Source organism: Camelus dromedarius, chromosome 28, assembly GCF_036321535.1.
Source record: "Camelus dromedarius isolate mCamDro1 chromosome 28, mCamDro1.pat, whole genome shotgun sequence".
Classification (NCBI taxonomy): Eukaryota; Metazoa; Chordata; class Mammalia; order Artiodactyla; family Camelidae; genus Camelus; species Camelus dromedarius.
In genome coordinates, this window is record NC_087463.1 from 8,810,089 (window position 1) to 8,836,311 (window position 26,223).

Here is a 26,223-nt window from a genome sequence, read left to right on the forward strand (position 1 = left end):
GTTTGTGACAACCCTACTTGGAGCATCTTCTGGTACTATTTGCTCACTTTGTGTCTCTGTGTCACATTTTGCTAATTTTTGCAAACTTTTTCATGATTATTATATTTGTTATGGTTGTCTGTGATCAGTGGTCTTTGCTGTTACTATTGTAATTGTTTTGGGGGTGCCACGAACCACGCCCATATAAGATGGCAAACTTAATAGATGTGTGTGTTCTGACGGCTCCACCCACCAGCTGTTCCCTTGTCTCTTTCCCTCTCCTTGGGCCTCCCTATTCCCTGAGACACAACAGTATTGAAATTAGTCCAACTCATAACCCTACAAGGTTCAAGTGAAAGGAAGAGTCGCATGTCCTCTCACTTTATATCAAAAGCTAGAAATGATGAGCTGAGTGAGGTAGGCATGTTGAAAGCCATAATAGGCTGAAAGCCAAGCCTTTTGCAAATAGCCAAGTAGTGAATGCAAAGGAAAAGTTCTTGAAGGAAATTAAAAGTGCTACTCCAGCAAACACACAATGGTAAGAAAATAAAACAGCCTTATTGCCCATATGGGGAAAGTTTCAATGGTCTGGATGGAAGATCAAGCCAATCATAACATTCCCTTAAGCCAAAGCCTGATCCCAGAGCAAGACCCTAACTCTCTTTGAGGGCTGTGAGGTGAGGAAGCTGCAGAAGAGATGTTTGAAGCCAGCAGAGGTTGGCTCATGAAGTTTAAGGAAAGAAGCCATCTTTGTAACATCAAAGTGCAAGGTGAAGCAGCAAGTGCTGATGTGGTAGCTGCGGCAAGTCACCCAGAATCTAGCTAAGATAATTAATGAAAGGGGTTAGACTAAACAACAGATCTTCAATGTAGACAAAACAACCTTCTATTGGAAGAAGATGCCATCTAAGATTTTCCTAGCTAGAGAGAAGTTAATGCCTGGCTTCAAAGTTGCAAAGGACAGGCTGACTCTTGCTGGGGACTAATGCAGCTGGTGACTTGAAGTTGAAGCCAATGCTCATTTACCATTCTGAAAGACCCAGGAGCCTTAAAAATTATACTAAAACTCCTCTGTGCTCTATAGATGGAATGACAAAGTTTGGATGACAGCACATATGTTTATTTATTTTTTAAAACATTTTTTAATTGAGTTATAGTCATTTTACAATGTTGTGTCAAATTCCAGTGTAGAGCACAGTTTTTCAGTTATACATGAACATACATAGACTGTCACATTTTTTTTCTCTGTGAGCTACCACAAGATCTTGTATATATTTCCCTGTGCTATACACTATAATCTTGTTTATCTATTCTACATATGCCTGTCAGTATCTACAAATTTTGAACTCCCAGTCTATCCCTTCCCACTCCCCTCCCCCTTGGCAACCACAAGTTTGTATTCTATGTCTGAGTCTGTTTCTGTTTTGTATTTATGTTCTTTTTTTTCCCCACATATGTTTATCACATGGTTTACTGAGTATTTTAAGCCCACTGTTGAGATCTCTTCAGAAAAAAGATTCCTTTCAAGATACTACTGCTCAGTGACAATATACCTGGTCACCCAAGAGCACTGATGGAGATGTATAAGGAGATTTATGTTGTGTTCTTGCCTGCTGTAGGGAAAATGGAGTCACTTAGGCTCTCTTGCCGGACATCTGGTGCCCAGTGACTTAGATGTATTATCCCGCGTGCACAGTACCCATGTAGTGTTATATAAGCATGATTTGCACTCCGCAGGCACCCTGGTTAGCTCCTAGGTAATAGTTGGCTAGATGCCAGCTTTGTTTGCTTTGATGTATAAGGCAGACGGGATTTTTCACTGTGCCACCGCCACCACTGAAGCCTGTGTACTCCTCTGAAATAAAGGCATGTCAGAGATACCTATGGCTCCGAGAGTGTTCTTCGGTCTGCCCAAACCCCGAGTGAACCTGCCAGGCCTTGAGCGCTTGCAATACACCTGCTAACACAACATCCATTGTGTAGTCCATGAATCAAGGAGTAATTTTGACTCTCAAGTCTTATTATTTAAGAAATACATTTTGGAAGGCTTTACCTGCAGTAGATAGTGATTCCTCTGATCTATCTGGGCAAAGACAATTGAAAACCTCCTGGAAAGGATTCACCATTCTAGATGCCAGTAAGGAAATTTGTGATGCATGGGAAGAGGTCAAAAATATCTACATTAACAGGATTTTGATTGGAAGAAGTTGATTCCAATCCTCACAGATGACTTTGAGGGTTTTAAGACTTCAGTGGAGGAAGTGGTGGAAATAGCAAGAGAACTAGAATTAGAAGAGGAGCCTGAAGATGTGACTGAATTGCTGCAACCTCATGATAAAACTTGAATGGATGAGGAGTTGCTTCTAAAGGATGAAACAAGTAAAGAATCTACTCCTGGTGAAGATGCTGTGAAGATTGCTGAGATGACAAAAAAGGATTTAGAATATTCAATACACTTAGTTGATAAAGCAGCAAAAGGGTTTGACAAGATTGACTCCAATTTTGAAAGATGTTCTACCGTGCATAAAATGCTATCAACCAGCGTTGCATGCTACAGAGAAATTGTTCATGAAAGGAAGTCAATTGATCAGGCAAATTTCATTGTTGTCTTATTTTAAGAAATTGCCACAGCTACCCCAACGTTCAGCAACCACCATCATGATCAGTCAGTAGCCATCAACATGGTGGCAAGCCCCTCCACCAGCAAAAAAAAAAAAGTGCACCTTGCTGAAGACTCAGATTATGGTTAGCATTTTAAAGCAATGAAGTATTTTTAAATTAAGGTATAAACTTTGGTTTTTTTAGACATAATGCTACTGTATACTTCAATATAGTGGAAACATAACTTATATGCATTGGGAAACCAAAAATTTCATTTTGGTTTTGAAAAGGGGGGAATTATAAGTGAGCAGGACCCTATAGGGCCTTACCTGATAGACCCCACCCACATATCCTCTGCTGTACCTCCTCTCTCAAGTACCCAGATAATAGTATCTCATATTTCCTGAGTTTTTCAGATGCTAAAAACCACCACCAAATGGAAGAAATTAACTACTTGATAATCATGAGCACGTAGGCCCCAGACCTTTTGGTGCCTAAGGATTGCTCACCATCAACCAGTTGGAGAATTGTGCACAGCTGATGACACACCCTGCATCGCTCCTCCCTTAGCTGATCTTTAAAGATGCTCAGCTGAAACCCTCCAGGGAGTTCAGGGGTTTTGGGCGTGAGCCACTCATTCTCCTTGCTCAGCCCAGCAGCAAGCCTCTTTGCTCCAAGCTCCCATGTTTCAGTATTTTTGGCTTCACTCTATGTTGGGCACACAAATTCAGTAACAATTTTTGCAAAGCCAGCCTAGGAGTCTGTTCCCGTGGCAGGTCCACCCCAGCCAGAGACAGCCCCTTCCCTGGGTCCCCAGGAGCTGCTGGAGCTTGTCTGGCTCCAGGGAACTGGGAGGGGCTCTCCCCAACAGGCGCTGGCCCCCTCACAGTGCAAGGCTCTTTGGAGCCTAGAAATGTTTGGAGCTACTTTCCGCTTTCGGTGTCGCTTGAGGGTGAGTTGCTCCAGCTCTTGCAAGCTGGAAATTCTCTTCACTCCATCTGGGCTCCTTCCTTTGCAGGAAATAAGCTGCTAGCTCTGGGCTCATTGTGAGCCACTCTGGTCAGTTATCTTTCAAGAGCTGGGCTCATCTGTTTGGAGGCCTCCTTCTGGGAATGGAAGTGGGATTTTTAGACTACACCTCCTCTGATTGTCTTTGTGACAGTAGCTTATTTGTTGTATGTGTTTGTGTGTATATTGTCGGAGGGTGAGCCACTCAGCTTGCGCAGGATGGGAAAATTCTACCCGCTCCACCTGGGAAGTGAGCCATTCTGGGCTAACTGGGAGTCACTCTGGGTCCATTCTCTTTTGGAAGCTGGGCCATTCTGGAAGCCTCCATCTGGGAATGGAAGTGGAATTTTTAGCCTACACCTTGTTTGATCTTTTATTTGTGGGACCATGTTTGTTGTTTGTGTGTGTGTATCAATACTTGCATTGGCTGGTTGAGACATCTTTGGTGAGTAATGGGGCTCATGTGTGATGACATCAGGGCATCGTTCCCTATTGGGTTAACTTCACCTGTGGCAGAGCTTTGGTTGGGCTTTCCCATTTCTAGTCTTGGTCATTCATTCAGCTTTATCTCTGATGGGGCATTGGTTGGGAATCCCTCTTTTGGGGGCTAGGGAACTGTGACCCTGAGAGACCATGCTGAATTGTTTTTGCTTGATGTTTGATAACATAGGCTATGAATAATTGAGTATGGATGATTGGAGCTCCGTTACATCTTATAGTCCCCCAAGGGTATATTTTGCAAAACTGGGAGATCTTTAGCTATGCTCCCACAAATGAAAGAAAATGGTATTTTTTATTGTAACACCACCTGGGCTCAGTACTCCCTGCGATCTGAACAATGGCCCCTAATGGCTCTGCTATTATATCAAAGTGGGCCTCTTGCAGTTGCTTCAGCTTTTACCTTGGCGGTGTGTGTGTGTGTGTTAGTGTCTTGGTACCTGAGTCCAAATCCTGTTCTTTCTTCTTGGTTTTGCTGAAAATGAAACATGTCAAGGTGAGCAAATGATTTCTTTTAACTGAAGTGGATAGTTGGGAACTAGAAAAAAAAAAATCTCTGAAAATAGCCAAAATGGTTGGATTTTGTAAGAAGTATTTAGAGGAGGAACTTGCATTTCTCTTCCTGTGCCTTTGAGATGTAGATGATCTACCTGGGCTCTCAAGGAAAAAAAGAGGTTTTTTTAAACTCAAGCAGAAAAACAGATCTCTGGTTCTGTCTCTACATGAAAAATTAACTTGTAAATTTAAGTGCTTACACATTAAATACTTCTATATGTCAATTAAAAAATGTGTAACTCACAAAACAAACAAACCCCAAATACTTCTAAGTATAAAGGAAGCTAGGCAGAACAAATTTTGGGTTCATGTGATCTGGAAAGTATTCAGTGTTGAATTGATATCTAACGTTAGAGCTGGCTTAAGTTTATTGGTATGATCAGTGCAGACATGTATATTTTGTACCTAGGTTTACTGACAGTCACTAAGTTAATGTTTCTGTTGCAGAGTTTGTCAGCAGAAAGAAAAAAATTAACTTGGTATGATGAAATTCTTCTAAGTTAATGAAATGCAAATGAGAAAAGAGCTTTTGGGTGAACTCTTAGAAATGTCAACTGAAATAAAATTGCACAACATGAAAGTTGTAAGTTAAATTTTATTGGGGCAAAGTGAGGACTATAACCCAGGGGACAGCATTTCAGATAGCTCTTGAGTATCTGCTCCAAAGAGGTAAGGGGGGGAAGTTCAGTGTACATGTGATTTTGGTTAAGGAAGGCACATGCAATCGATCACACTTTTTTTTTTTTAATTGAAGTACCATCGTTTACAATGTGTCAATTTCTGGTGTACAACACAATGTCCTAGTCATGCACATGTGAAGAAAAAGCCGGGCTGGGCCTACTCGTATATCTTAAGTGTAAACAAGTGTCGGATTACTGATCTGAGTTCTGCTGGGCTAACTCTTAAACCTAAGTTACTAAGTGTCGGTTTGCTGATTCCCTGCTCATGTTTTTTGCTAGCCAGCTGGATTTTCAGAGAGACATATCTGGCCTTGAAATGGTGGTTTGCTGCCTCCCTGCCTCTGCTTTTGTGATAATGATGCTGCTAAAGCTGTTCCATGCCTATTGGCTGAAAACCCCAAGCTTGTAATTAACCCTATAAAGCCTCACGCACACAGCTTAGAGGTGCTCAGAGCTTCGGAGCAGAAGCCCCTCTGAGCCCGCCAGCATAATAAATCTGAGTACTCCAACCCTCCAAGTGGTGCTTGTTTCTTGGCTGGCCTGTCATTTCCGTAACACATATACATAACATATGTTCGTTTTCATTAAAGATTATTACAAGATATTGAAACTAGTTCCTTGTGCTATACAGCAGAAACTTAAAAAAATTATTTTTCTATATAGTGGCCAACATTCGTAAATCTCAAACTCCCAAATTTATCCCTTCCTACCCCTTTTCTCCGATAACCATAAGATTATTTACTAATGTCTGGGAGTCTGTTTCTGTTTTGTAGATGAGTTCATAGTGTCCTTTTTTTCTTTTTTCTTTTAGATTCCACATATGAATGATATCATATGGTATTTTTCTTTCTCTTTCTGGCTTAGTTCACTTAGAATGACAATCTCTAGATCCATCCATGCTGCTGCAAATGGCATTGTTTTATTCTTTTTATGGCTGGATAATATTCCATCGTATAAATATACCACATCTTTATCCAGTCGTCTGTCGATGGACTTTTCGGTTGTTTCCATGTCTTGGCTGTTGTATACAGTGCTGCTATGAACATTGGGGTGCATTTATCTTTTTGAATTAGAGTTCCCTCCAGATATATGCCCAGAAGTGGGATTGCTGGGTCACATGGTAAGTCAATTTTTAGTTTTTTGAGGAGCCTCCACACTGTATTCCATAATGGCTGCCCCAAACTACATTCCCACCAACAGTGTAGGAGGGTTCCCTTTTCTCCACAACTTCTCTAGCATTTATTATTCATGGACTTTTCAATGATGGCCATTCTGAATGGTATAAGGTGGTACTTCATTGTAGTTTTGATTTGCACTTCGGTGATAGTGATATTGAGCATTTTCTCATGTGCCTGTTGCCATTAAGCACACTTTTTTTTTTTTTTAATATGGGTCTGTCTCTTTTTCAATTGAAGTATAGTCCATTTACAGTGTTGTATTAATTTCTGGTGTACAGCATAGTGATATATATATATATATATTCTTTTTCATATTCTTTTTCATTACAGGCTACTACAAGTTATTGAATATAGGTCCCTGTGCTATACAGTAGGACCTTGCTGTTTATCTACTCTGTCCATAGTAGTTTGTATCAGCTAATCCCAAACTCCTAATGTATCCCAATTTGTCCCTCCTCCCCTCTTTACCCTCTGGTAACCATAAATTTTCTGTCTGTGAGTCTCTGTTTTATAAATAAGCTCATATGTGTCATGTTTTTAGATTCCACATATAAGTGATATCATATATTTGTCTTTTGCTGTATTCACTTAGTATGATGATGTCCAGGGCCATTCATGTTGCTGCAAGTGGCATTATTTCATTCTTTTTTTATGGCAGGACCACAATTTTCTTTATCCGTTCATCTGTTAATGGACGTTTAGGATGCTTACGTCTTGGCTATTGTAAAAGTGTAAAAGTGCTGAGAACACTGGGGTGCATGTGTCTTGTCAAACTAGAATTTTCTACTGATAAATGCCCAGGAGTGGAATTGCTGGATCACACGGTAAGTATATTTTTAGTTTTTTAAGGAACCTCCATACTTTTCTCTGTAGTGGCTGCACCAAGTTACATTCTCATTAACAGTGTCAGAGGGTTCCTTTCTCTCCACAACGCTCTTTGCATTTATTATTTGTAGTGTGCTTCTTCATAATGACTGTTGTAACCAGTGAGAGGTGACACTTCATTGTAGTTTTGATTTGCCTTTCTCTGATAATTAGCAATATTGAGCATTTTTCATGTGTGTATTGGCCGTTTGTATGTCTTCATTAGAGAAATGTTTGTTTAGGTCTTCTGCCCATTTTTTGGTTGGGTTGCTTGTTCTTTTTGCTGTTAAGCTGTATGGGCTATTTGTATATTTTGGAAACTAGTCTCTTGTTAGTTGCATCATTAGCAAATATTTTCTCCCATTCTGTAGGTGGTTGCTTAAATTTGTTTATTGTTTCCTTTGCTGGACAAAAGCTTTTGAGTTTAATTAGGTCCCATTTGTTTATTTTTGTTTTTATTTCCATTACTTTAGGAGCTGATACATAAAAAATATTGCTATGATTTATGTCTAAGAGTGTTCTGTCTATGTTTTCCTTTAGGAGTTTTATAGTATCTAGTCTTACATTTAGGCCTTTAATGCATTTTGAGCTTGTTTTGTATTTGGTGTTAGAAAATGTTCTAATTTTGTTCTTTTACATGTAGCTGTCCAGTCTTTCCAGCACTGCTTATTGAAGAGACTGTCTTTTCTCCGTTGTATATTCTTGCCTCCTTTGTGGTAGATTAGTTGACCGTAAGTGCGTGGGTTTACTTCTGGACTTTCTGTCCTGTTCTGGTGACCTGTCTGTTTTTATGCCAGCACCACATTGTTTTGATTAGTACATAGCTACAGTATAGTCTGAAGTCAGGGAGTGTGATTCCTCTAGCTCCATTCTTCTTTCTCAAGATTGTTTTGTCTAATTGAGATCTTTTGTATTTCCATACAAATTTTAATTTTTTTCGTTCCAGTTCTGTGAAAAAGGCCATTGATTATTTGATTGGGATTGCATTGAATCTGTAGATTGCCTTGGGTAGTATGTCCATTTTAACAGTATTGATTCTTCCACTCTGAGAAAATGGTATATCTTTCCATCTGTTTATGTCACCTTCAGTTTCTTTCGTCAGTATCTTACAGTTTCCAGAGCCAGGTCCTTTGCCTCCTTAGGTAGGTTTACTCCTAGGTTACTTTATTCTTTTTGATGCAATGGTAAATGGGATTGCTTTCTTAATTTCTCTTTCTGATATTTTATTGTTAGTGTATAGAAATGAAACAGACTGAAACAGACTTCTGTGTATTAATATTGTATCCTGCAACTTTACTGAATTCATTGATGAGCTCTAGTAGTTTTCTGGTGGTATCTTGTCTCAGGATTTTCTATGTAGTATCATGTCATCTGCAAATACGGACAGTTTTACTTCTTCTTTTCCAATTTGGATCCTTTCCTTTCTTCTTCTCTGACTGCTGTGGCTAGGACTTCTGAAACTATGCTGGATAAAAATGGCAAGAGAGGGCATCATTGTCTTGTTCCTGATCTTAGAGGAAATGCTTTCAGGTTTTCACCGTTGAGTATGATGTTAGCTGTGGGTTTGTCATACATGACCTTTAGTATGTTGAGGTATGCTCCCTCTAGGCCTGCTTTCTGAAGAGGTGTTTTTTGTTTGTTTTTAACCGTAAATGGATGTTGAATTTTGTCAGAAATTTTTCCGCATCTAGCGAGATGATTGTATGGTTTTTATTCTTCAGTTTGTTAATGTGGACTTGGATGACTGTTTCCTTTCCCAAGTTAGGGAAGTTTTCAGCTATTATCTCTTGAGATACTTGTTCAGGCCCTTCCTTCTCTTTCTGGGACCCCTATAGTGCGAGTATTAGTGCTCTTCATGTTGTCTCAGAGTTCTCTTAAACTGTCCTTGTTTCTTTTCATTCTTTTTTTCTGTTCTCTGTTCTGTGGTAGTGATTTATACTACTCCGCCTTCTAGCTCACTGATCCATTCTTCTGCCTCATTTAGTCTATTCTTGGTTACTTCTAGTGTATTATTCATTCCAGTAATAGTATTCTTCAGTCTGTTTGGTGGTTCTTTATATTTTCTCACTCTTTGCTAAAAACTTGGCTCTGTGCATCTGTTCTCCTCCCAAGTTCTCTGATCATCTTCACGATCATTACTCTGAACTCTCTCTTAGATTGCCTATCTTTTCATTACCTTTTTCTTCTTCTGGGCTTTTATCTTGTGCCTTTGCCTGGAACATATTCCTCTGCTGCCTCGTTTTGTTTAAATTTCTATTTGTATTTTTATGTAGGTTAGTTATGTTTCTTGACCTTGGAGAAGCGGCCCTCTATATGAGCCATCCTATGCATCCCGGCAGGGCACTCCCCTCTCACCACCCAAGGGCCCAGGTCCAGCTGGTCCCAGGGTAGAGTCTGGCCCATGTTTGCGACTCCTTCCACAGGCTGTGGGATTGTTGTTTTCTTACTTTTGGTGTCTGGCCCCTGGTGGATAAAGCTGGACTAGAAGCTTGTGCAGGTTTCCTGGCAGGAGGGGTTGGTGCCTGCCCAGTGATGGGTGAAACTGAGTCCTGGCCCTGTGGTGGACAGGGCCGTGTCCAGGGGTGTTTAGCATTGGCTATGAGCTCAGGAAGTTTGCTGGTGTTCCCACCCAGAGGCATCTCAGCACTGAAGCCTACAGGCTATTGGGTGGGGCTAGGTTTTGGCATTAATGACCCAAGCAAGAAGTCAGCATCCAGGAAAGCTCATGTAGATGAATACTCCCAGAATGTCCACCACCAGCTTTTATGTCCTCAGGATGAGCCACAGCTGCCCACCCCCCACCCCCACCTCCCCAGAAGACCTTCCAAGACCAGCAGGCAGGTCTGGCCTAAGTTCCTATGAAATCACTGCCTCTGCCCTTGGTCCCGGGACACATGAGATTCTGTGTGCACTCCCCAAGAGAATGAAGTCTCTTATTTCTCCCAGTCCCATGGAGCTCCTGTAATTAAGCCCTGCTGGTCTTGTCAATTTTCACTAAAAAAACCATAGTGAGGTTGTTTTTAATCTATAGACCAACCTGGGGACAGTTGACAGTTTTGTGCTATGCTGTCTTATCCATGAAACAAATTTCTCCCATTTTTCAATGTCACTGTTAATGTTTTTCACTTATAATTTCCTCCATACACATCTTGTAAATATTCTCCTCACTGATTTTTTCATTGCCATCTTTACCATATTCAAAGTTACTCATGAGTCTACCTCTGGGCTCTGTTCTATTCCACTGGTCCACTACACCAGAAACTGTCTTGTTTGACTTGTGTAGCTCAGTCAGTCTTGTTTTACAGGGCAAGTTTCCCTCTACCCCCAGCGTGCAGGCTCTAGTTAGCCAACCCCTGGCTTTAAATGATCACAATGTATGTTTGAGTACGGGCCCCTGGATAAAGTATCTTAGGAAAGCATTAAAAAAAAAACCTTTTCAGCCAATGTGTTTAGAGTTTTAAATTTCATTTAAATTTTTCACACCACTTTATTCAAAAGTATTTATTTCCACAAATTTTTATCCACAGCTGAATATTACAATGACTAATACAAGCAATTTTTATAAACAAAGATGTAGTTTACAGATTTGTTCAAAATGGAAAAAATATTTTTATCAGTAGTATTTCTCCTACATTGTTAGATTAACCCCTGAATACGATGTGAACCCCTTCCGTGAAGCAGTCCTTCATCTAAACGTCATTGGTGGCAAATGTTATATTCAAGTCTGGATTATTCTGATCCAGTGTCACTTTAGAAAGTATCTTAAATTCATTTTTGATTGATCCCCTTTGTGAGAATTAGAATTTTTTTGAAAAACAGTTTCAATATCTAATGACCTTTATAATAAGGAAAGAAGTCCTATGTTTTATTGTCATTGGCATCAACCTCTAATTTTCTACACCCCCTAATTTTCTAACCATGGCACCAGTGTGTACAAAAAGTAGATTATGGCTCATGCAGCAAATTAGAGAAACTGACTGCAGAGAAATATTCTATGATGAAAAACTACAGGGGCCTGCCCCATGCTGTCATATTTTAGTGACTGTTGAGTCATATAGGCCTTATACAAGTGCTCCGACTTTGGATTCCCCTGCTGCCTTAGAATTAGGTCAAATGTATGAAAACAATTAAGTTTACTATATGTGAAAGAAAGGGATTCTAATTAATCTGTTACTATAACCTTAATGCACTAAGACAGACTCTAAGTAAATATTTGATGAATTGATGGTAGGTAGCAGTGTTAATTTTTTTCTAAGTTTTCCAAGTTCCTGGTTTTGTCTTTCTTTTTTTTTTTTTTTTCCAAACAAAAGCCTTAACATTTAGTATAGGGAAATCAAGGAAAGAAAATTCTATTAACATGCCTCATAAAAAGGGGGAGAAAGTCTATTTTCCTTTGGGTCTGATCTGCTGGCCGGGTACCATACATCTAACTGCCCCTGTGATGGCACAGGAAGAATGCATGTGGGTGATGTGCTTGTCAGCTTCAGTAACAATTACTAATATGTACCTAACACACAAGACACTAGGTAAACACGAAGGTCCCATGTAATACTTAACACACAAGTTGTTTACTTGAGAATCAAATATTTATAGATTAATGTTTACAATTCTAATGTTTCAAAAGACAAATCAAAACTCCACCATGATATGTGGAACAGGAAAATTCTTCACACAGCAACACTTACTTCAGAGAACTGATTAAGTCAGTTACCTTGGTAACTGCTAAAGGCACACGGTGAGAAAAAAGTCAACTAAATTTTAAATACCAAAAAATGCAGATATTTGGTATAGAATTCAAACCTTTATGTTAAAGTTGTTTAAATCAAAAGTCATTGATTTCATGAACCTGGAAAATGTTTTCAGTTGAACTGACTTTAAAAAATGCAAAGAAAAATGCTAACAAAAGATTATTACAGCTTTTTTTTTTTTTCAGTTTCCAAGTGTTTAAACGGGGCAGATCTCAACATTAAGTAACCAATTACTATATTCCTTTATTGTTAGTGTCAATAAAGGACTGTTTAAGTATAAAGCGCAGCTCCAGTGAAAGACCTTTACCGTCGGAAGAGGAGACCTACACCCGCCATTTCCCAGGCCAAGTAGAGGATTATTCATAAGGTCCCCCCACCCCGTTTATTCTCATCACCAAGCTTTTATTCTGTAAGCCCTTGGTGCCCAGTGATGAAGCAGTGACAGCAGGGAGGCAGTGACCCTGAGGGAGGGAGAGGATGAGGGTATAGAGCAGGGAAGGACAGGAAGCCAGTGCATTGATGGAGTCAGCACTCTAACAAGGCATTTTTGGTTCTCTTGAAGATTAAGGACAGGCCTTACATGAGAATAATTTTAAACTAAAGTGCAGTAAAAAGCAAATTATACATAATAAACAGCTTTAAGAAGAGGTAGCCACGGACGCCATTGGTTTAGACTGGCGGCCAAAGCAAGTGAGCGTGTGGGTTGGAGGGTGTGGGTCACAATATCACGTTACGCGGCTGTAGCTGGGACGGGAGGGAGCGCGCAACTCTGTGCAGCGCCCAGAGAAGGCGGGGGCTCCATGCGGAGGCAGAGGGGACAGCGCCGCCTCGGACACTAGCCGGAGCGCGACACTGGCTGGGACGCGGTGGGCAGCGGTGTCCGCTGGGTGGGCGGGGAGGATGGCAGGGAAGCCAGGCTGTGAGGGCGCCGTGCACACGGCTGTTAAGGGCTCAGTGTGCGTGTTTCCAGCAGCCATTTAAGTTGAGGGGCTGATTAAAGAAGGTGAGGGGGTGTAGGTTCTACTTGCACTTTGTGGAGAAATCCTATCTTGATAAAACATAGAGGCTCTTCTGTGGTTTGCAAACACTGTTCCTGTCATGGGAGCAGCATACTGTTATCTACCAGAAATATGGAAAAAATAGTAAAAAAAAAAAAAAAAAAAAGTGTAAACAGTATGTAGGGTTTTCTAATTGAATGCCTGCTTTTGAGGAGACAAAAAATGATAAAAGCAGCAAACACATAAAATCTGTTGTACATCAGTTGAATACTACTTTTTAATCCTTATTTCAAAAGCAGAGATATTTACAATTTTTTTTTGGTAAATTTGAAAAACGTTGAAAATAGCCTGAAAAGGGAAAGTTGACGTAAACAATTCTCTCTTTAAAAAGAGCACATACACCAAACAAACAAAAAAAACAACCCTCCCAAACTTTGGAGTAGTAATTTAAGCTGGCTTTTCAGAGAGTCTGATCCTCAGGTGAAGCTGGTTTGCCTTTACTATTTGGATTATCTGGAATTACTGGTGCATTTTGTGATGTTCTTGTTGGAGGTGTAACGGCATTAAGGGATTTAAAGGCTTTCATACTGACTTGTCTGGTTTTTAATCTGTAAGTCAAATGAGTTATTCTTTTCTAACATTTCACGTACATAGTTTTGTGAAAGTTCTGTTGATCCGGTAAGTGCAGGGACTAGCACTGGAAACCGTCAAGGATATCTTTCTATTTGCTCAAATGTTAAGTTTGGGACAGCAGCATTTTTAGCATAAATAACTCTTCTATGAATCCACAACTACACGAATAGGTTTGAGCACATTAAGGGCTGAGTCTTCTAATTTTGCTTCAGACACCAATCATCAAGCTGTTTAGCCTGGAGGTCAGTTACATCATTGTCTCTGCATCACTGGGCATTAAAAAATACCTTTGGGAAACTTCTCAAAAGGACCAGGCCTGTATTTTTATCCTCAAAACGTCTCCACGTAAACCCATCCACACCTATGGTTCGTCGACAAGGGGAAATGTCGCTTGCTGTAGGACAGTGCCATGATTATTAGTACCGTTGTTTATTCAAAAGTCCTCTGAAGGCAATTTATGTGACTTTTAGTATCATTTTACTTTGGACATTCTCCAGTTATATGCAAAGATCAAAGTTAGGCAGTTTTGATTTTATAAACTGCCACCTTCTGTATTGCTGTGGGGACTACCTGGTGGCTGTAGATTAGGATGTGTATTTGTTTAGACAGCAATCATACTTTAAAAAAAATCTTCCATATTTCAAGTGTTTTTATTCTGAGCAGTAGGTACAAAATATAATGACAGATGTCTTATTCTGTATAGTTCACTCTGCACAGGCTCTCGACCTCTGATTTGATCTACTTTTATAGATTTAACAGATCCTTAAATTTGCTTTACTGTAATATATGCTCTTCCTTCTTACTCCCACTGGCAATCGAGCCAAAGCTGGAAATGCGCATTTTTAGACTTGATTAAGGAACTCCAGGTTGAGACAGGCTGGGATGTGGATTGAGTCCATTGTCAGGGAAGATGGATTAAAGGGGAACAGGACGGGAAACATGTGCTTGAAGTCTAACAGCAGCTGCGGAGGGTCGTTCCGGTCCTGCAGTTGTGCCTGTGGGGAAGAAGAGACCGTGTGAAGTACCTACCATCTCTAAAAAGAGCCAGTTCTGGTGAATCCACAAAAGTGAATCACAGAAATATTTCTGTTAAGATAGGGAGGATTTCAGGAGAATGTGGTCTCCCTCTCCCTGGTATTTAGCAAGGAGAGAAGCCCTGGTTTAGGCTTGCTGGAAGTCAGATGACTAACTTGCCTCCTAATTCTAGCATACTTTAAAAATTTTTTTCCATCTAAGGGAGAAAATACATTTCAGGTAGAAATCATATGGAGAGGCAATATGGTGAAGGGGTTAAGGTCAGGGGCTCTGCAGGCAGATAAGCCGAGCTCTAATTTCTCGAACTTTACAATGCCTCAGTTTCCCCATCTGTAAAAAGAAAAGGGGAGAGTGATATCACACAAAATGACAGAGCAGGAACCTCTAGGAGTCAGTGCCTCCACTGGCGCAAACACTGAGCTGGAAAAAGCAACTGGCACCCCCTGTTTGGGAACTCTGGAAGCTCACTGGACACTGAAAACAACCAGGAGAGCGCTGATCTTTGCCAAGAGAGCATTGTGCATGAACCAGCTTCCAGCCCCACGGCAGCTATAGTCCTAGAGCAGCTGGCTGTTATCAGGGCAGGCAGTGAGGCCTTGGCCTCCAAAAACTTGGGGTTGTACACTTTGGTCTGGTGGCTCCCTGAAGGATTGGCACAGATGCCTCGCTTGATTTTTGGCTCTCTTGGGATGCAGTGACTTCCTCCAGTGGCATCAATTAGAAGATTTAAAGGGACAGAGCCCCTCCCCCTCTACTTGGAACTAGATAATTTAGGAAAATGTAATAACTAAAATGAAAAATTGCAGTTTATTAAAGGGGTCCAACAGCAGACTTGAGCAGGCAGACGAAATGACCCATGGACTTGAAGATAAAGCAACTAAAATTCTCCAGTTTGAGGAACAGATAGAAAAAAGAATGAAATAAAAGTGCACAGAGTCTGAAAGACCTGTGGGACACCATAAAGTGTCCCAACATAGACATCGTCCTAGAAAGAGAATGAGACAGCAAAATATTTGAAGAAATAGTGGCTAGATTCCCAAATCTGATGAGAGACGTATATATCTCCAAGAAGCTCAACAAACTCCAAGCAGAATAAACTCAACAAGATCCACACTAAATGATCAAACCCCAGCCACAAAGAAGAAATCTCAAAAGCAGCAAGAGAGAAGTGACTCATCAAATGGCAAGGTCCCCTCGATAAGATTAAGAGCGAATTTCTTGCCAGAAGGCAGTGATATATTTGAAATTCTGAAATTTCTTCTTTCAGTCAACCAAAAATTCTCTATCTGGCAAAACTTTCAAGAATGAAGGAGAATTACAGTCAGCCCTCTGTATCCACAGGTTCCACATCTGTAGATTCAACAAATCACGGATCAATAATAGTCAGAAAAAAATTTCAGAAAGTTCTAGGAAGTAAAACTTGAATTTGACACACGCTGGCAACTATTTACATAGCGACTTAAGAGAACAAACTTCCACCTGACTGGCAGCCCTCCCTTGACCGTCGGCCTCTATTCTCTACTTACACATGACGCTAAAGTTAATTTACTCTTTCCCCCGTCTCCTGCTGCCTTTAACTTACTTCTTTTTATCCCTATTTCATACTGGCAATAACTTCACTGGCTAAAGAAGTTGTTTTATAAGTTTGAGAAAGTATTGTCTCCTCAAGGTGCTACCCACATATACTAGTAGGAGAAATGTTCACTGTTTTTTGAGTAATCTTGACGTGACTCATCACTTAGCTGCTGTCAGCTGCAGTCACACATAAAGGTTAGGCGCACATCCTAGGAAACTCATCCTTAAGTAGAAATCCCCATACTCTTAAGATAGATTTAAACGGTCATTTCCCTAATGTTTTCTTTCAAGTCTACTCCTAAGGGCAGATAAGTCTTAGAATCAAGATTTATGAGTTCAAGTTGTTTTCCTGAAAGATTATTTCTTAGATCCCTCTGTGGGCAGCGTTGATACTCTGCTTACTTTGCTAATTCCATTTTGTGCCATAGTTTAGTAGTAACATGCTAGTGGCAAATGAAACAATACTTAGACCATGCCTAAAATCTGAGGCAGAGATGATTAAAGTTCAGTCTTCCGTGTATACGTAAGTTACTCACGGGTGGTTTAGTTCATATTTACCCAAGGAGAACACCTAAGAACGTAAGGTCTTCTAGAATATAATGTGGTCAATATTTAAGAGAAGCAAGGTTAAAATCTAAACTTTCAATTCTCTTTATTCGTTCTGTTGAAGAGTGGGTTCTTGTCTCGCCGCAGAAAGAATTCAGAGACAAGACAGGAAGGTTAAGAAAGTAAAGTGAGGATTTGCTAAGGGATGGATAGTACACTCTCAAGGGGAGAGCGGGCGGGCCCAGGGGAGCCGCTGCCCTGAGTTTCTTTGGCAAGCTGGTTACATAGAGAGTAAAAATTAATGGGTGGAATAGTCACTAGGAAGGAAAAGGTTTGGAGTCACATTCCCTGATTTTCATCCCAACTCTGCCTTCTTGAAGTGGGGAGGGATTTTTGTCCTTATTTAGTCTGGATCAAAAGTGTCACGGCGTTGGTGCACGATGGGGACTTCTAATCTGCAAGGCTAATCTTATTGTGATGAGGGTATATTGAGCCAAAGGTTATACTGGGACACAAGAGATTCCTGCCTTTTCCTACCTTTCTTTGTCGGCCTCCAGGCCACTTGTCACCCCAAAATGTGTGGTGCTTATCAGCCCAGAGATTCCTGCTTTTCTTTCTCTGTCCAGGGACCCCTGTTGTTTACATGATACATGGTTTCCTGCATTTGGTGAGTGCTCCCCTTTCTCTGCTCATATCTAGCTATCTGCCTGCTCTAACAGTTTTGGACTAGGACTTTATAAAATTAACATTTAAAAACTCACCTGGATTGTTCGGATAAAGGCCACTGTTACTCGTTCTTCAAATTCATTCAGGGGAGTATAAAGGTTTAAAATTTTGACAATCTGTTGAAATTAAAACCAAAGTTCAGCACAGAGCTAAATGAACATTAGACAACTTTGGCACAGGAGTACACTTTTTTAGTCAGGACCCCTCGACTTACATGCAGCTGGACTGATGTTAGGGGGTCTACATTTAGTAAACTCGAATATGTAAGCATTGCCCGGTAGGTCTGAGCTCTCTATTGTTGTGGGCCACAATGCAGTGGTCGCGGGCGGTAAAAGAATTTACCAACAACCAAAGACCACGAGGAGTTAAGAATAAAAGGGAGGTTTAATAGATACGCTGCTACCGACAACTGTGGGCCACACAGATGAGGGGTGCCTATGTGAGCCCTGAGGATGGGCATGCAGGGTCTTTTATTGGGGAGAGGGGGCTGTGAACACAAGGAGTAGGGGGCTGCACGATCAGTTCTTGCACAGGTACCTGACTGGCTATAAGGTCTGTCAGGGATAACTCTGAATAATAGGATTTATGACTTTGATAATAGCAGGACATGAGGGCTGTCCGCCTAGGGCACTGTGAGCTGGGCTATTTCTTGGGGCGGCTTAGCTTTGTTAGGGTAAACACACATCCAGAGAAGATGTTTCTACCTTGCAGAGATGCAGGTAGGCCAAGGGTCCTGCAGTGGGGAGTGGAGGTTAAGGTGTCAGTAGGCTCCAGGCACACAGAGAGCCCAGGGGTGGGGCTTTTATGACTCTAGAGAGTGCCAGCCAGCTCCACATCTTACCTCCTTCCTGTCTCCTACATATCCACCCATCTCTACCCCTCTGCTCCATGGCTTATAAAGTAATGAGGATTTTACGAAACTGGTGCCTGAAAGCCTCAGCCTCTTATCTGTAAGTAATTTAAAGGGTTCATTAAAAACGTACTGGGTATCTTACCTTATATAACAGAGGTCTTAACAACACCTTTGTGCCTCCCCCCACCACCCCAATCACTTACGAAGGGTTTTTCCTATCTGAACAGAAGATAATCCTTTGTCTGCCTACCAACTGTCTGGTGGAAGTAGCCTGCCCAAATGCAGAGCAATGCCAGTTGCAGGCTAGAAGCAAAGTTATGAAAGCAAGATAAGTTTAAAAGGGGAAAAGGTCTGAAAACTTTCAGTGCACTTATAGACGGAAGTGGTTTTCTTAAGAGTTTGTTTAGTAGTTAGCGGGGAGGTAGGAAAACGTATGTTTACTTTACTGATTTGGGATTTTGTTCTTTAGGTGCCGAGCAGGGAGAAAGTGCATGATTTAATCTGGTAAGTGATTTCCTGGTGGTGGGCCCATTTCTGAAGAGGCACATTTGTGATGGAGGGTGAGGTTGCCTGGGTGTGGATGGGGTTTATCTTTTTTTATAGACTGAATATCTCTACAACTGAGTCCTAATATAAATACAGTGGGGTGGGGGAGGAAAGGAGCATTTAAATGCTTCTAGGTTCTCACTGACTTTATATAAAATAATGTAAAACGTAACTATAATGGAATCATGGTTGTAAAGAAAATGCCAAAAGCCGGATGCTGCCAGTTTCTGAAAGAAAAGTTAATTTCTAGGTGAGCGATATTCCAGACTTCATCATAGGGGCTTAAAAAAGTTGGTAGCTAAGCTTGATGTTTTGTGGGTTGACTGCCTTATCTTTCTAAGTGAACGAGAGAGACCAGAGAGTTACTGGAAAATGGCAGCATCTTGTTTCACACACCAAAGTGGTCCTGGGCTCATCTAGGAACATTGCATCAGCTGAAACTTCAGAACTGTGTCCCTGGGGCTGTAAAAGGCCGGGAGTGCAACACTAAAAAACCACCACCGGCGAGAAGGGGCTTGAACAGGAAGCTGGGTTTGCTCTGAGTCTCTTGGCTGACAGTGCCCGTACCTGCTGGGTGCTGAGGGAGGAGCACAGGGAGCAGATGGCCTCGGCGTCCTCGGGGCTTTTCTTCTTTAGCTGCAGGAGCTGAGCTGCTTGGATCAGAGGTTCCATGGTTTCAACAGCTCCGCTCTGGTGCAGGTTTCTTCCCCGAAGCCACTCCTCCAGCTGACTTATGTTGTACCTTAGGCAGAGTAAGAGCGAGCTGTGTTAACCTGGTCCCCTTACCTCGCTGGGATGAGCGCACCTCTTGGGTTTCTTCTGAAGTGTTACCATCCTCCTCATCTTAATTATCTCACCTGGGCAAAAGCGTGAAAAGTGCCTGGCACTCAGTAACTTTCCGTGGAATGAATGGGGGCTTCAAATCATACCAAGGTGAAGTACTTCAAAGGTCTATATTAACTACACTGAATTTAAAACAACTTACACTTAACATTCACAAACATATTTGTACTTTTATGTGAGCCTTCATGCCTCTTAACTCATTTGTCTTTCCAATCTTTATCTTAGGGCATGTAAATGTGTTTAAGCTTTGAATTAATTTGTTTACCACATCACCATCTCAGTGTGTGATAAATTTCACCAACAAAAAGGTGACGGGCTTGAGTCACACACTGGTGATGACAAGGACCATCAGCTGGATTTAGACTTTGTTTTCGGAGACAGGCAGCTCGTGCCGGCTGGAGCTGGCGTGTACGGCCCCTCCATCCTCGGGGCCAGGGCGAGGCGCCTCTCCTACCTGAGCTGCATGCCTGTGCTCCAAGAGCAGATGTCCTTCCGCAGGAGCAGGTTGTTGAGAGTCATCGCGTTGATCATGTAGAAGAGCTGCTTGAACACCTGCAGGATGATCTCGGGGTCCAGGCCCTGGTCGCACATGACTGTGTGAAAGGAATTCATCTGGCGTATGACGGCATCCAGGGAGTACGAGTTCTCTCCATCCACCATGCTGGAGGAGCGCTTCCGGTAGCCCGTCGGCTTCACACCAGACAGACCCTGAATGCTCTCATTCTCCAACATGGCAGAAACTACAAGAAAAGCATGATTAGAGAAGCTGCATGTTCCCAAAGAAGATGACTTTGGTCACTCAGGTCACATAGTACCTGGGGCTTTGCCTTTGATCCCCCATAGAATTGTACAATGTCAACATGTTTAGAAATTCTATGCCAAATTCCGTAAGTTCCTCATGTGTTGACCTCTACATGGAATAAGATTTCCATATAGAAGACTTGGACCAAATCTGTGAACCAAATTTTCACTTAAATTTATTGGTGATGGGCCATAGGGAAAGGCATGCAGCAATTCAAATCTGTATTGGCTTCAGTGCTGAGAGTCCAAAATCTGAGAATTGAGCAACTTGGGTGTGGTTTTGGCCCAGCCACTGACCTGGGCCTGGATCCTGAGATCATCCTACAGTTGTTCAAACAGCTCTTCTACGTGACCCCTGACCACGTAAATCTTAGGTTAGCTGGTCTGTCATACTTATTGCACAAAGTTCAACTGTATGCCAAGCACTTAATATTTCAATATTCCTTTTAATTGTCTAACAACCCATTTACTAATGAGGCAACTGAGGCATGCTAGGAACTGGCAGGGCCGAATTTAAACTCAGGTCTGTCTGATTCCAGAATTGATGCTGTTAACCATCACCTTATTCTGAGTCGAGGCTCAGCCAGGAAGGAGGATTCGGAATGAATCTTATCCCAAGGGATGTATTTCTGGATGGCACATAGGACTCTGTCCTACTTGGAATTCACTTACAACCTACTTGTGTTGCAAGAACCTGGGGAAGGCTTTACCCACAGGTCCAGGAGACCATTTCCTCCCTGCCTTTAAGGAGCACAGTGAGTGATGCATACACGTGTCATTTTTCTTTTAACTTAAAGAATAACTGCTCTTAATTTTTCAGTTCTGATTTCATGTCAGCTGCCCAAGTGTACTACTGCTTTGGATAGAATGTTCAATATTTATTGCATGAGTGCTTACTACTGTGTTCTTTTAGATGAACATACTTTATTCATGAAAAAAGGGAAAGCAGTATATATGGGCAAGAGGATTATATTTTTTCACTGTGTGTGCACTTATGCCTTTTAAATTTATATTTATTACCTATGGAAATTAGTTTTGGGGAAAAATACAATATATTACAAAAAGAGATAAGGGAAAAGTGATCTAGACTCTCACTACCTGAGCATCGCATACTTTGATGGGACGGTGTTGAAAATTTTGTAGCTCTTTCTGAGCAGATGGCACACGCCGCCTCAGCTGCCTTCACCAGGAAGGCACTGGCTTTCTGCTGGCCACACCTAAAATACCCATTCCCCCTCGAGCAGGCAGTGCTTACCTCCACTTCAGACCCCAGGACGAGAGCGGGCTATCTCCTGTGCAGCTTACCTATCATAGGCTGCAACAGGCCCTCGGCGATTTTAATGAGCTGCTGGTAGATCTGAATGGAAAGGTCGCTCAGCACCTGTCGGTACTCAGTGAGGTCAAAGTTCTTAAGACAGTGTTCATTCTGCTTCGCGGTATTCTGGGTCATGAAGCCCTGCGGAGGGAGAGGCGTGCTTTACTGAGGTTCCGTGGTCTGCCGGGCCCAGCAGGACTTCTGGGCCTCCGGTCGCTTTGGCAATACCCTGTCTGTGGGGATTTGGGGGGCTCTATCAGGCTCTGTCTACTCATATGATGTTCTACAAGACCCTGTCAGGTTCTCTGAGGTCTCCATGATGGCTCTTCAATTTTAGGCGGTGTAAAAACTCAGCATGATAGAAAAGTTGAAACTGCGTAATTAAAGAGGCCTAAACCATTTAGTCCAAATCTCTGAAGTTTTCCTAAGGCAGCAGGTCCCTGGAAAGAGGGATCTACCATGCTTTCTGAGCCTTTGCCCACTTCTCTTCCCAATATACTAGGTTCGCCTAAAATGTTACATTACACAATCCCTACAGGAGTACCACGGTCAGATTGTATGTTTTTAAAATGAGAAATTTTAGATGGATTTATCCCTTGGGTATCAGAATTAATGGATGAACGGAAACGACTCCACAGCTATAGCATTGTGTCTGCTTAGCTCTCAGGCCAAGGGGAACAAAGAGTAGCTGAAAGGCCAGTGTTTTCAAAAGGGTGCCTACCCCCAGCAGAGCCTCTCGTCCTAGGTCAAATCACAAAGCAAGTTTTAATGAAAACAAAAGCAGGCAGAAGAGGGGATTACTGAGATAAATGTTAGTCTACAAAGATCCGGTTACACCGTAGTTCAAGTCTTGTCCCAGGACTATAAGCACGTGGAACAACAGCCTAACGTAATGGAACTCTTGGTCCTCCCCAGCCCTATGTTGCGTTCTGTGTAGGATGCATACAGCATTGGGCCACGTGATGACCCTCCATGAGACAACCTTAAATGCAGCTCTGTGCTCGAAGTAAAAGCTTGTATGTGATACTGGGGTTACGTGATAGAGGATATCTGGTTCGAAAGGAAGGCCACGTCTCCCATTAATACAGTAAAAGCCCCTTCTTTAACTTTTAACCCATTCCCTTTCATAATAAAAGCGGGTGTCAAACGAAGTTCTGTTTCTAAGGGGAGAGAGGGAGTCAAGGCCCACTCCCAGGGCGGCAAGACGACCGGCACGGTGTGTGCTTTTATCATCCCAGGGAGAAGAGTCTGTTAACAACTTGTTCTGGCACCGAAGATGGAATGAAGCTTTCAAAATCATTGCGCTATAGTGATTTACACCACGTGCTGGCCTTGGGAAGGGTGGAGAGTGAGAGAAGGGAAAGCCGAGGAGGCCTGCAGGGAACTGGGAGTGTGGGCAGTGTCTGGGCCGGGCTGGAATTTTCCCTGGAGAGACTAGGGTGGAAAGAGGCCATATGTTACTAGGTCATTGGGCTGAATGCAGAGCATGGGAAGAGCTCTTTCAAGAACCAACAGTGGGAACAGTGAGCTCTAGATAAAGCAGGACCCTAGAGGTCCACGGTGGAACATGGAGTGATGGGCCTCAGGCCAAGGAATCGAACTTAGTGGGAAGCATGAAGCTGGATGTCAGGGTCGGTTTGCACAGACATAGTTCGATCACCCTGTGCCTCTTTTCTTGGGCCACCTCCGTCTGCCTGAAAACGGACAAGCTAGCTGGCTGGCTTAGAAGACAATGGTGCGTCCTGTCAGCATTCACAGAAATGGGGCTCTTCTAGAGCTGCTTCAGAAAATTAAGGTCACAGGGGCTCTCAGACAATGGATGGTTTTTGTAAACTCATTTACCCACAAATCTACTTACTTCATTTAGATGCTTTCCGGGGCCCTCGGGGTCACGGAGGCCCGCCTTTCCCCTGCTTCTAGCTAGCAGGTGCCTGGAGCCTGAGGTCAGAGAGGGTGTTCCAAAGACCTCACACCCTCTCCTCGGGACGCATATCACCTCAGAATGATGTATGGACAAAACCGAGATGCCTTCCGTGACTGGCACCTCTGCCCCCGTTCTAACCTGAGATCCTAGGTGCTCCGAGGTGGAACACGTGTTGCTGGGCACAAGGGAATGAGGACCTAAGCGCTGAGGACACGGGGCACTTCAGGGGCTCACCTCATCCCCACTGTACTGCTTCAGGCAATGCAGGAGGCGGCAGGTGTTGGATAACCAGAAGGACGTCATCTCAAAGTCATCATTATGCTTCTGTGCAAGAAAAGACATTCCTGGTTTTGAGTCAGCGGTTCCCATCTGGTTAAATGCTTACCTGTTACTTTCGTGTCCACATTTCCTCCTCTCACCCAGCAGTCCCCAAGCAGACCCAGTGACAGGCGGGCCCTCGCCAGTCACGAGCAGAGATGAGACTCACTGCTTCTCCACTGCTGGGGATGGTACACGACCTCGTCCCAGTCCCCTGATCAGAGGCATGCACACGGAGGACAAGTTCTTTATGGCTACAACAGCAAGTGACACAGAGCCCTGGGCTCTACTGTGACCTGGCTGGGCAGGTTCTCAGCTATCAGTGCTCAGACAGAAGGAGTGGCAGAGAGCATGCCAGTGAAATATTCTGGTATCCCATTTATCTATAGAGGCCAGGTGTGCAATGATTTGAACTCTGGAAAATGGCAACAAACTGTAACTAAATGAAAAAGGTTGATCAACAACCTTAATAGCAACACTGCAGCTCGTGCACCAGGACCATGGCTTTGTGGAGCACGTTCCGTCAGGTCAGTGTGGTCATGACGTAAATGTCAGGCAGAGGGGTGAGCTACGGTGACAATAAAACAAGGAAGCTGAACAGAAAGTGACCAGCGGGGGCTGAGTGTGCTAATTCAGCCTGAGGACCCCAGGAAGCGACACCACCTAGACTGGCATGAACCCCCCTGGAGCTCACAAAAGAGGTCAGGGCAGGAGACGCAGCCCTGAGGGTCGTGAGCAGGCGATGATGTACGTTTAGGGCCAGGAGTGGATAAAAGTGACCACGGAGCCCATGGCAGAGAAGGCCTGGCATGGAGCTGGGATGTGCGGGCTGGCACAGGCCCTCACAGAAGGGGACGGGTCAGGCAGCGGGGCTCAGAGCTGGGCGGGACTCCATGCTTCTGAGGACGGCTTGCACCCTGAGTGGCAGCGTCTGAGAACTGGGGACAAAGGGCTCGGGCCTGCTGGGAGCTGTCAGTCTTTCTCTCACTGAGGACTAATGTCCCTTGGAAATCTTACTTCCCACCATGTGACCCCACCCTCTGTGCGGCTGGACCTCAGCTCCCTGCAGGCAGCCTGTGACTGCAAGGGCTACCAGCACATCCGTGAAGAGCCTTGGGCCTTCAGGTGGTGCTCCTGAACCCCATCAGAGCCCCGCAAGCAGCCCTGGCCCAGCCTAGTGTCTCACCTCGGAAGCTGGTGACTGTCAGCACCCTCCCTGTGCCCCCACCCCGGGCAGCAGGCACCCAGCCCCTTGGAAAGGTCTGAAGAGAGCCTGTGTTCAAGCTGTATCCCTGAACCTCACTCCAGGATGGGGTCAACCTGCCCTCAGCTGAGGCAGGATGTCTTCCTAGCATCTCTGGTCAAGTCCTCTGAAAATGCCAGTGTTCCCTGGAGGTTTAGCAGGGAGCGGCTTGAGGGCTACACGGGATTTGTAGGCTTCCTGCTCTGAGCCCAAGCATCCTTCTTGAGAAAATGCCCAGGCACCCCTGTTACACAGGCGAGCTGCTTCTGCACTTGAATCATTTACCTTCAGAGCTGGAGATTTTGGAGAACTTGCTACTGCAAAACCCAGACAGAGAGAAGCAACGGTGGGCTGCTGGCTTCACTCAGTGCCCCCGCAAACCACCACCTTCAGCCTGGACACTGACCTTGAGGACTCTCTTAATGCCGTTGATGGTGGAGGTCAGCAGGGAGTGCACCTTGAGGTCGTCGTTCACGTAGTCCGCGTACCTGATGCACATGTAGAGGATGTAGGCAGGGAGGCAGGGCACCGTGCCCGCCAGTGTCTGCGGCTTCAGGTCTAAGAGCAACAAACAGCAAGAGTTAGATTTGTAGCCGGGCACCTAAGCCATGCAGTGAAGTCCCAGCGTTCGTGCAGAGGGGCCGTGTGCAGGCAGCTTAGCAGGTGAGCTTGCCTGGGGCCGCCTGAGCGATGACCGTGGGAAAGAGCTGCCTGCCTGCTGGCGGGAGCAGTCTCCACTCCCTATTCTTCCCTTTC

General features: G+C 43.4%; 1 protein-coding gene across 3 annotated transcripts in view; it reads right to left on the bottom strand.

Moving 5' to 3' along the window:
- Window positions 1–13,359: 13,359 nt before the first annotated feature.
- The window catches only part of MYO5B (myosin VB), a 293,346-nt gene continuing 280,482 nt past the window's right edge, over window positions 13,360–26,223 (bottom strand). For all 3 annotated transcript variants that reach the window (XM_031441933.2, XM_064480330.1, XM_064480331.1), the window contains 7 exons: window positions 25,874–26,025; window positions 24,141–24,230; window positions 21,973–22,123; window positions 20,321–20,606; window positions 19,591–19,765; window positions 17,660–17,740; window positions 13,360–14,737 (listed from right to left, as the gene is read on the bottom strand). In XM_031441933.2, the coding sequence (XP_031297793.2) occupies window positions 14,585–14,737; window positions 17,660–17,740; window positions 19,591–19,765; window positions 20,321–20,606; window positions 21,973–22,123; window positions 24,141–24,230; window positions 25,874–26,025 (1,088 nt within the window). In that variant the 3' untranslated portion in view covers window positions 13,360–14,584. The remainder of the gene's footprint in view (window positions 14,738–17,659; window positions 17,741–19,590; window positions 19,766–20,320; window positions 20,607–21,972; window positions 22,124–24,140; window positions 24,231–25,873; window positions 26,026–26,223) is intronic.